The sequence below is a fragment of the Pteropus vampyrus genome, unplaced genomic scaffold, assembly GCF_000151845.1.
Source record: "Pteropus vampyrus isolate Shadow unplaced genomic scaffold, Pvam_2.0 Scaffold200, whole genome shotgun sequence".
Classification (NCBI taxonomy): domain Eukaryota; kingdom Metazoa; phylum Chordata; class Mammalia; order Chiroptera; family Pteropodidae; genus Pteropus; species Pteropus vampyrus.
This window is the reverse complement of record NW_011888981.1, coordinates 437959-448923: the sequence shown is the minus strand read 5'-3', so window position 1 is coordinate 448923 and position 10965 is coordinate 437959. Positions and strand designations below refer to the sequence as shown.

The 10965-nt window shown below is 37.3% G+C and overlaps 1 protein-coding gene across 4 annotated transcripts in view; it reads left to right on the top strand.

Moving 5' to 3' along the window:
• CRIM1 (cysteine rich transmembrane BMP regulator 1) overlaps positions 1–10965 on the top strand; it is a 180217-nt gene that overhangs the window by 129367 nt on the left and 39885 nt on the right. For all 4 annotated transcript variants that reach the window (XM_023537797.1, XM_011372095.2, XM_011372094.1 and 1 more), the window contains one exon: positions 4931–5059. In XM_023537797.1, coding sequence (XP_023393565.1) covers positions 4931–5059 — 129 coding nt within the window. The remainder of the gene's footprint in view (positions 1–4930; positions 5060–10965) is intronic.

The window sequence follows — 10965 nt, the reverse complement described above, 5'->3', positions numbered from 1 at the left end:
TTTTTTGGAGAATTTTCTATAAAATAAGAAGCAAGAAAGTAGAGCTTGGATTTTTTTTTTTTATATACCTCTTAAATAATCAAATGTGTATTATTTTATGGTCTAGTGCTGTGGCCCTGGAATTAGAATAATGATTTTTGTTTTAATTTTATGCTCTTGACCAAATTAATTGTGATCACAGTGCCTTAATATCCCCATTGAGTAGATTAAATTGCTCCTGGGAAATACTTGCACATCAATGTTAAATATTGGTGTTCTAGGAATTTAATGTCTGATACTCTCTAAATATGTTTTCTTGAAAATGCTTTTACTGATAAAGGGGTTTGTTGGGCTTCCTAGGATATGAAAAAAAATATTCTTCCCTAAATTTTAAATAAAAGTAAAATAAAGAACCAATAAGTGTTTACGTTGTTACATGTTATAATAGGTTTCCTTCCAGAATTTTGTTCTTTAAGACATGGAATAAGAATTGGTGGCTGAACATCTGCAACCTGACACAGTCCCCAGGGTTCTTGTAAAAATAGCTCCTCTGGACAGTGTAAGGTGCTCAGAGTCTTTAAAAATCATTCAGGAAAACAACAGGTTGACAAGAGTCTTGATTTCCACCAGATGCAGGGTAGGAAATAGCAAACCGGATGTAGACATAACAAACACCCATTTTTGTTCTTTATTGCTTCTAGGCTCAGAAAATATTTCTAGAATTCTCCACAAAGAAGCTGTTCCAGGGTTCCCTTTAGAAATAGTTGTAGCCAAAGACAATGAATTCCTGCAGTTTCAAGCCTTCTTCCTTTGGAGGACATTAAGGTATTTCTTTAATTCCTCAGCTGATTCAATACAAGATGAGATGGAATTTCAGGGTGATCCTGTAAGCAGTTTGAATTTCCCCTCACCAAATGCCCACCTATGTGCAAGTGCTTTCTCATTCTTCTAAATTAGGACATGCAAGACCCTTTTTATCCTTTGAAAGAGGCACATTAACATGTCTCTGCCCAACCAGTTTAAAGGGGCACAATTTTCTTTGCTCCAAGCAACAGTCATCACATACAGTGATGCATCAATGTCTCCAAATGTCTCAGCAGGGCCTCTGTAACCGATAATGGCCAAACTCATCAAGAACAGGCATCGCCATCATTCTTCCAGAAAGCCATGTACTCTCTAGCATATCATTTCAGTACTGTACCCTATGTAGTAGAAGAGCACAGAGATACAGGATTTAAATGAGGATCTTTTGGTCTTTAGACCAAGACCCATCAGGGTATTTTCCATATTCAGAACACTGTTCCATAGACCAGAGAAAGTGTGGGATAATAACAGTTCCTGATACACAAATTTCAGGATGCTCTAACAAGCAGAATGCACGTTTCTCGTGTTTCACTAACACTTCCTCAAGCTTCTTTATTTATTTAGATTAGAAACAAGCATACTATGGTACCTTGATTCTGGATTCTTTAATATGACCTCTTCCCCTACCAAGAACTTCCTTGAATAGAAACTATGCAGAAAACCTAGCCAGCTTGTGGTCGTTACTCTTTAAGGACTACACACGTCACGTTGATTTTCAGTGCTCTAATTCAAGATCGTATCAATGGTGTCTCATCTTAGAATTCATTATTGAGCATACAAAACTAAATCTCAGTTGTCTCACAGCACTTCTTAAACAATTGTCCTGATGTTAGTAATAGGACCAGTTCTGAGAATACTTATATAGTGGACTGAAAGCAAACTTAGATCTGTTTATGATAATATCACATTTTTGCTAGATAATTTGTTGTTGCATATTTCTGTTGTAATACTGTTCTTACAGAAATCTAATATAGATATGGCCTAATACGGTAGGACACTGAGCACCAGAATGTTGAGAGAATGAGAAAAAGAAGTAGAATGTAATGTATGACTTCAGAGAAAATGTTAGGAGACACCTAGTTGCCTGCATATGTGTCTGTGACAAATCATCAGTTAACTCCAGCAACATAGGACAATAGCAGTAAGTACCCCCAAAAACATGCATCACTACCCTCAAAGGCTTTTAGAGTTTGTTCCAGTTTGTATTTGAAAAGGAAAACAATACCTATTTGTTAAATATAATAAAATGAGATGACAAGTGTTAAAATATTTTTTAACTCCTATCTATATTTAATGTATCACAGTGTTTATTATTGTTTTCAGCCTAATCTATTGAGGAGAAGTTAAATAGTTCCAGAGTAAATTGACAATTTTCATGAATAATTGTTTGCGGAGTTTTGACTTTTTCTGTGAGTTTTGTTGAATATTTCTGTTTTAATATTAAATATTGAGGGAGTCAGAATTTGAAATGTATATACCTGCCAATTTCTTCCATCTAAAAAACACCGTAAATGAATGGGGAAATATTAATTTAGGAGGCACAAAATATTTTTTTGCTTCTTGCATTCTACCAATCATCTGAGGCCTAGAAGACGTCCAGTGGACTTGTTTTACCTAAAATATTTACAGTGCAGCATTGTAGGAGAGCACCCAACTAAACAGCCCTTCTCTACACTTTTTTTCTATCGTTAAACTGAGGAAAAGCTGTTATCCCAATCCTTGTAGGGAAACAAATTGAACGTATTTCCCCCTCTGGAGAAATGTGTGCTTGACTGAATACCCAGCTGATGAAGCTGTTTGGGTAAAGCGTGGGACTGTTCACGTCAGTGTTGGGGTTCTAATCCTCGAACAACTCAATTATTTATTTATTTTTCTTTCCAGCCAAAGATCATAATCCTAATCCCATCCAGTAGTCATAATATGTACCCAAAATAGCATATACATCGCTAGTAATTTCTTAACAAGTCCCTAATATTCACTGAAAGTAAAATTCCAATGAAATATATTTTCTTCCATAATATATTTTCCAAAGGCAAAAGTTTCTCCTAAATCTAAATGTCAGTATATATGTTCAGGACATTTCTATACCTGTAAACCATTCACTAAAGCCCTGGATATTCAGGATCCATCTCTGATGCTTGCTCTGCTAAGGAGGACAGTCCTAACTCCTTCCTCGATGGGCTAATCTGTGGTGTGGCTTACTTAAACATGATACAGGTCCTCTTCTCTCTCTGTCTTATGTTTGTGGTTAGAATAATTTTGACAAATCATTGTCAATCTTGTGGCCGAAGGTTGAAATAAAGTCATCATTTTGGCAGGCTAAAGAATAGTGATAAAAGAAAAACTATTTAGGTTTTAAAACTAAAGATGTTTATGGTAAATTTTAAGGGAATGTAGGAAAGCAGCACTCCTGTATTCAATCCACTATGTCATAAAACTTGCCTAAACTTAAGCTGTTTTTTGATGTTTACAGTTGTCTGACAGAAAGGATACTTTAGTCATTGAAGGAAATTAGAAATTGTAAAACAATGGAAAGTATATATATGTAAATTTCTGGGAGATGTTCTCCAAACTGTGTTTTAATAAAAATAGGGAATATGCTATACCCTCTTCGTATGAATTTTTACTGGGAGAATGCTGACCAAAGAATCTCTTTAAAAACTCATATTGCCTACTACCTGTGAAGAGTTGGATCCCTGGCCCCTTTTAGCAGTTGGATAAAAATATAGAACTCTTGATCTTAGCAGTGGCTAAAACACATGTTTTGGTCTCTCTTCCTTGGTAACGGGAGATGAAACTTGAGAAGACAGTGTGGACTAATGGATAGAGTGTTGGACAGGAGATCAGGAACTCCTGTTCTGTTCTATTCCCAGCCCGCTACTGGGTCACTGTGTAAACTTAAATAAGCCAGTTACTCTGTCTGCACCTCATATTTTCCATTTGCGAAAACACAGGTAGAGACATTCTGTACTTGGCTCTTCAAAAGCTTACTCCGAAGAATTTCATAGTACCCTTTGGTTGAAAAGAGGCTATGTAAATATGTCAGTGTCTCTGTTCCCTTTGAGAATACTCTCACCGCAATTGATATTACATAAATTGTCCCTTATCAGTGCACTGCAAAACAGGTACCATTACAACAGGCTTCATATTGCACAGAAGCTAAGAGCTGGAGCTAGAATGCCGGGGTTTGAATTTTAGGTCCACCACTTACTAACTCAGTGAACTTGGGCAAGTCAGCATGCTAGATTCCTCATCTGTAAAATGGGGTTAATGGCGCCTATCTCATTGGGGTATAATGAAGCTTGAAGGCGTTAGTGAAGAGCACTTCAAACAGTATCTAGACACTGGTGTAAGTGTAATTACTTATTACCGTGAACAATTCTTCGTTATTAACATGGCAGGGAAGATCAAGCATCACTCCTAGCCTTGCTTTCTTCTATGCATCTCTTCCCAGAATGCCTCCTTGTTCTTCCTCTCAAACACTTGTTTCTCACTCTGGCACTCCCATAAGCCTCAGGGCCTGAGGATAAGCTCCTAGTCACTGTTATACATTGTATCATCTGTAATAATGGAAGGACTGTCACATTAAGATGAAAGGAATCCAGATGTTTCAAACTAGTCTCATAAACATCTCTGATTTATTAACTTGAAACAAAATGCTAATGGAATTTCAGAAGTGTTGCAAAATGGAGAGTGAGATAATTGACAGTTGGAAGCAGTGTCTTATTATAAAATATAAACTCGAAACATTAAGAAGAAAGAGAAGAACAGTTAATTTAAATGGAATTCATTTTAACCTCTCTCGTCTGCTTTCTATAGTAGTGATCTTCAGGGAAGTATTGTCTGAGGATACCAAAAAATGCATAAATTGCTCAAACATAAAGAACTAGAGATTTTAGATTGTCAAAAATCTAACTAAAAATATTTCTTTTTTCAGAGGTTAAAGACATTATGAAAGTACAAAAGTTTAGGATTTGATGAAAATTATTGATTAGTTTTTCATAACTTCCTGTAGTGTGTGATTCCAAGATTGACTAGCATCTAAGAAATAATCATATGTTTCATTTTTTTTTCTCTTTATTATTAGAACCAACCTACATCACAATTGATCCACCTGCATGTGGGGAGTTATCAAACTGCACCTTGGTGGAGAAGGATTGCATTTATGGTTTCAAACTTGATCACAATGGTTGTCGAACTTGTCAGTGCAAAAACAGTAAGTATATGAAAGACGAGTTTGCTGTTTTTATTTTTTGTTCTCTGAACCTAATATGATATTGTCAAAGCATATTATGTGACTGAATATCTTTTTCATTCCTGTTCATGACATTCCCTTAGCAACCTGAGAGAAGAAAAATTTTGTACTGAACACAAACAAATACACAGTCATTTGGGGGAAAAGAGCTGCTCCTTTATTCTGGTTTTCACCTTCATTTCTTTGCATTCAGATGCTCCTTGATACCCAGCTGCATTGCGGGTACAGCCGTCCGGGCTTTGGGTACATCTTTCCAGCCACCCTTGACCAGGCCATCCATTGACAAGGACAGCACTCACAGAGAGGGTATCAAATTCCATGTAGGGCAGTCATAATCCTTAGAATGTACTTCACTTTGTTGATCCCAGCTCGCCTCCATATAGATTCCAATCGTGTCCCCACACCATGACCTCTGAAACTTGATAAGAGTATATTTCTTCCACCAAAAAATAATTGCTCTTCATGTTTAAAATGATTTTGAATTCCCTTAATTCTTCTACCAAAATAAACGTCTTCAGACCCCTCAGCCATTCCTCAGGTGACATAGTTTCTAGAACTTTCTTGGTCCTTTCTATCTTTTGATAGATACATTTACATTATGTCATCATCCTCATAAAAATGAGTGGCCCAGAAACAAAATACTCCAGAATTTGGTCTGATCAGTGCAATGCTATCACATGGTCTAAGTTTGCATTAGCTCTTCGAATTACATACTGTTGGCTCATACTGAGTTTATAAATAGCTAGAACCACTAGATGCTTTGTTTAGGTCACCTGCCATTAGGTAGTTGTCATCCATTCTGTATTTGAACATTTGATTTTTTTTTTTTCTTTTAATGGTAAAAATGCAGGGCCACATTTAATGAGAAATTATCCTGAAAGTTTCAAACCATTTTCCAACTAGTTGGGATATTTTTGAATCTTGATAATGTGATCTCATGCTTTATGCCTCCAATTTGTATTAAATAAGCATAACTTACATGTCTTCATCTAAACTTTGAACTAAAATTAAGTTGTACAGAATGAAGAACAGATCCCTGTGGCCCTAAAGACTTTTCTGATGAATGACATTGGACCGTAATCCTCACTCTTTCGATGGAGTTATTCAGCTAACAACATGTCAGCTCCATCTCCACAGGAAAGTCTTGAAACACTCAGCCCGTATCTTATTTGAAATCAAAATTCATGATATTTGCAGCATTCCTTTGCTGGAATCCCAATTTTAAACATAAAATGAAGTTAATGGGGCATGACTTGTTCTTCATGAACCTATGCTGGCTCCTCATGGTCATTGCTTTCTTTTCTAAGTGTCACAGACCATATGTTTAACAGCTCTTTCTGCAGAACTTTTAGTTGTGAATGTCAGGGTTAGTTTCTGTAGTTTTAGAATCTTTTATCCCTTTAAAATTGACATTTGGCCTCTTTTAGTTTTCTGGACTCTCTTTGTATTCTCTCTGATCACTTCGAAACGTAGACAATGCTTCTATAATAAGTAGGTTCTCTGTGAGCCTCTGGGTATAATTACTGTGGGCTCAGAGACTTGGAATTACTTAATGCAGATGGATGCTCACTTTCTGCTTTATCAGTTATCTTGGGCTTTGTATTCCTCTTAACCATATATGTTCAGCACTTTCTGTTGTAGGAATATTTTCACAAAGAAGACAGATACAAAATAGGAGTTGAGTAATTCAGTTTTCTCAGTTCCATGTTATCTTCGTGCTCTCTGCCTGATGGACTTAATGCTAAAACAAAGTTTATAAAACTGTTGTGACCGTGGGTATTGCCATCCTTAAATTTCCCATAAACGTCTACCCATCTGGGGCTGTCGTGCCTTCCTCCACTTATTTCTGTTGAGAGGAGGGCCAGTCCCTGTCACGCATCCATCTGCCTCGTAGCTCCCTTTGGAAACCTGACTTCATTAGGGAGCTGCCATGGCAGCCACATTTGTTTACTTAAATGGCTATCTTTGACAACAAGATAATTAGTGATTACATCATGAAGAGTTTATATTTTAATCTTGGATGTGAGCTACACATCCTTTCTAATCATGGGAGTGTACCTAAATGTTTTTTCTGAACGTTTTGAAATCTAAAAGTATAGATTTGATTGTGCTTAATGACCTCCACATACCACCTTCACCTGGGCTTTGCTGTTGTGAACTTTGTGGCCACCTGGTCACACATAAGACCCCTGCCACTTCACAATAAGCCTTTTGTGGCTAAATTCAAAGAAGTATTTCCCTCAGTTGTTGTCAGAGCAAGTCAAAAACATATCACTGGCTTTTTGCAAACTGGGACTATGAGAAAAATTCTGCTCTGCCTATCTGTGTTAGCATTGCATTCTGGCTTTGTAAACGGAATGTCCTTGCCTCCTACCCGCTTTGCACCTCCGTTTCATTAACAGATAGGATGAAATATATACAGGAGACTGTTGCATTTTGTGTCAGCAATTTTTTTTTTTTTACATATAAATCTTTATTAGCCATTTATTATTTTCAAATTTTACCTATTCATAGGGATACCTAGTCTTTCTTCCTTCCGTCCTCCCTCCTTTCTTTTCTTGCCTGGTACGCTAAGCACCTGCCAACTTCTAGATACTGTAGTAGATGTTAATGCCATAAAACTGAATAAAATGCAAGACCTGCCCTAAGAAAACAACCTCCTGTACCCAGCATGCTAATGAAATATCATCATTTTAAGCCAAATTCTATAACTTACCAAAATACATGCTACTAAGAGAACACTTTGGTCCTGTAGGAGAACCCAAGCTCTCATCTACACCAGACTGGGAAGTCACCGCCCACCTCCTGAGGCTGTGCTCGCTGCTCAGCAGAGGTTCGCTGAGTGAGTGAGCAGGGAACCATCAGAATCAGGGATGCCAGTGGACATCTTTCTTGTCTGAGATCCCCTTTTGAGATCTCACTATTCTGACCATGTATCCATTTCATCACACCGAGATCCTCGACCCACCTCAGTCTTTTGCCATCTCACTCACTGCCCCTGTATACCTAAAAACATAATTAAACAGCAAGTGGAATTTATCAGTTTTTCATTATCAGAGTTCTGGTCATAGAGCATTCTGCTCTCACCCACTCCCAGTAGGAATCTTGGTTATTTGACACGTTTGGAAGCCAAACCTTTGAGAGGTGAGTCAGATTAAAGCAAACTGCCAGATCCTCGTTTGTCAGATTGCTGTGGTTGTGCGTACCCAGCTCTCCTCTCAGGCTCTGGCAGCAGACTGATCTGCATCTGGGTGATCACAGCAAGTCACTTTACTTCTCTAGGTCCCTGTGTCCTCATCTGTAAAGCACAGATAATAAAACCTAACTAATGCCTTATTTTGAGGACTAAATAAATGAGTGAACGCAAAGCCGGCATTACTCCCTGACATACGGTAGTTGTTTACGTGATAGCTGTTTTGTAACAGATGCGTTTCTGAGTCAGCCCAGGCTAGGTGTGGAAAGCCCCCAGCTTCCCCCGCTTTGTTCCAGCGCCCGCCTGCCTTTGGTTCTTCCTGTCCTCGGAGGATACCCACACGAACGACTTTCCTTTTACCTTTTAATTTTGACCCTCAAATATTCCGGTTCTTTTTTACCCAGTTTTAGAAAAAAGAAAGTTCCTTATAGTGAAAGATGGCCCAAGAATGTTCTTTTTTTCCCGTTGCAACTACTTGATAAGTATCGATTTTTTTTTGTCTGAATTTCTCTTCCATTATTTTTCTGTATCCCACCAAAAACCTGCTTCACATACAATGGTCCTAATTATTTAGGCTTAAGTTTTATGTTAGGGATTAGACCTTGTTTAGGTAAACCACTGGCCTCAAGATTTCTTAAAATCAGACCCACACCAAGTAAATGCTTCTCACCTGTTCATTGGTTTATTGTTTGCTCATTCACTTTTTGTTTCATTCATCTAGTATTTGTTGAGTGCGTACTATATGCCAAGCACTAAGGATATGAAAAAGATAAAAAATGGACCTTATCCTTGACTAATATTGGTAGTAAGCTAATACGTTGTAATGATATTGCAACATAATTAAGCATGTTATAGAATGAAATAAAACCCCAGTGGAAACACGCCCTTCAGAAGTATATGGAAGGTATATGACAAAGGATTCTTTTGTTTGTATTATTGCTATTTTAACCTATAATAAATACCATTCTTATAACACTGCTAAGCAAAGTAATGCATTAAGGGCATACAGAGAAATTTAAATTATCCCTATCTCATTTTCTCAAGGACATATTCAGAATAAAGAAAAATGTGATAGAAAATGTTTAAGAAAGTAGAGTAGCAACGAAAATTAAAACTAAAATCATTTAAATAACCTACTAATAACCTAACACTATTGGTACAAGCTATTAACATTATTCTTAACCAAAAATGTTTTTTTCTGTTAAATGGACATAGTACACTTTAGCTTACTCTATGAACCATATGTAGTAAGTGGCATCTATATAAATTAAATACCATCAGTCTTTCGGCATCTTATTTTCTACATCTTTAAATCAAGCGGATTTGACTGGAGTAAACTCTTCCAGTCTTAACATTTTGTAATTCTAGGAATTAACAATGCATTATCTAGAAACTGATGCAGACATGGATGGACAATTAATGGTAGGGAGAAAAAGCCTTCATATTTTTCATGAAATAGCTGAATCAAGCATCTAACTAAGGTTGCAGCATCAATATAGGGAAGCGGGCTCCTCATTGTCCTTCTATTGCAACTCTGAATGAACACTTAATCAGGTCACGATTGGGACCACCTTTTGCAGTGTTGCATTTTTTATTTAAAAGTCTCAAAAACTTCATGGTGTTCTTAACTGATAGCGGGTTGGTGGGAATTGCCAGTATCCAGGTATGAAGTCTGCAGCAAAGTGTGTAGCAAGTTCTGGGGGGCACCTGTCCATTGTGTTCTCTGTGTAAGTTACTTGGCATTTACTTAAAGTGTGAATGATGCTCCCTACAGTTGTACCACATCTTGGCCCTGGGAGCAAACATCTCTTTTTCTCCAGAGTTAACAGTTTATTCGTAGCTGCTATTGACCAGCCGTAACGCACAGGCCCTGTACTTTGACATTATTTATCACTTTCTCTTCAATAGTAATTTCCCCCTATGGATTAGAAAGCATTTTTAAATCACAGCGAAGTCATAAGGCTGCAAAATTAGGAATTCAAAGCTACCATTCTTTCTCTGGTTGCCTCGAGTGAGGTACTGAAGCTTTTCAAACAAACTTAAAAACTCCCAGCCCTCTATGAATAAGATATTTCTAATCTATCTATTCTATTCTTTATGTAAATGTTTGCTTCGACGATATATTTCTCTTAAAGAAAGTCCATAATTGTTACATGGATTTAGGATCACCTTACAGTCAGTCTTTAGTGTTCTCTATTTCTGAGTGTGAAGATGGCATTTTTAGATGTTTAGCAAGTGCAAGTATTTTCAGAAATTTTAAATATTAGCAGAGAAAGCTTTTTCATCATATTATTTTTCTGTTATAGGGCAACCTTGATGAGAGTGGAAGGGTAAATAACAAGAACATTCATCGATTGGTTCATTCATTAGATATTCATTGAACACTCACGCTTGAACTGCATAAATAAATAGGTCCCTGGCAGAGAGTTCCCTTCTACTGGGGAACACAATCCAGATAGGCCCAGGCCATAGCATGCCAATGAGCAGTTCCTAGTCAGATCTGCTTGGAGCCCCCTGCCCTGGATGGCATAGCCAGTCTACTGTCCATGAATGCCCTGGACTTTTGTTTAAACAGCTTTTGCTTGAAATTCCCTTCCATCGCAAAGCAGAGGTGGTTAAAGACATTTAGTTTTTATTAAAATTCTTAAACTTGGTGATGTAACAGTTTTCTTTC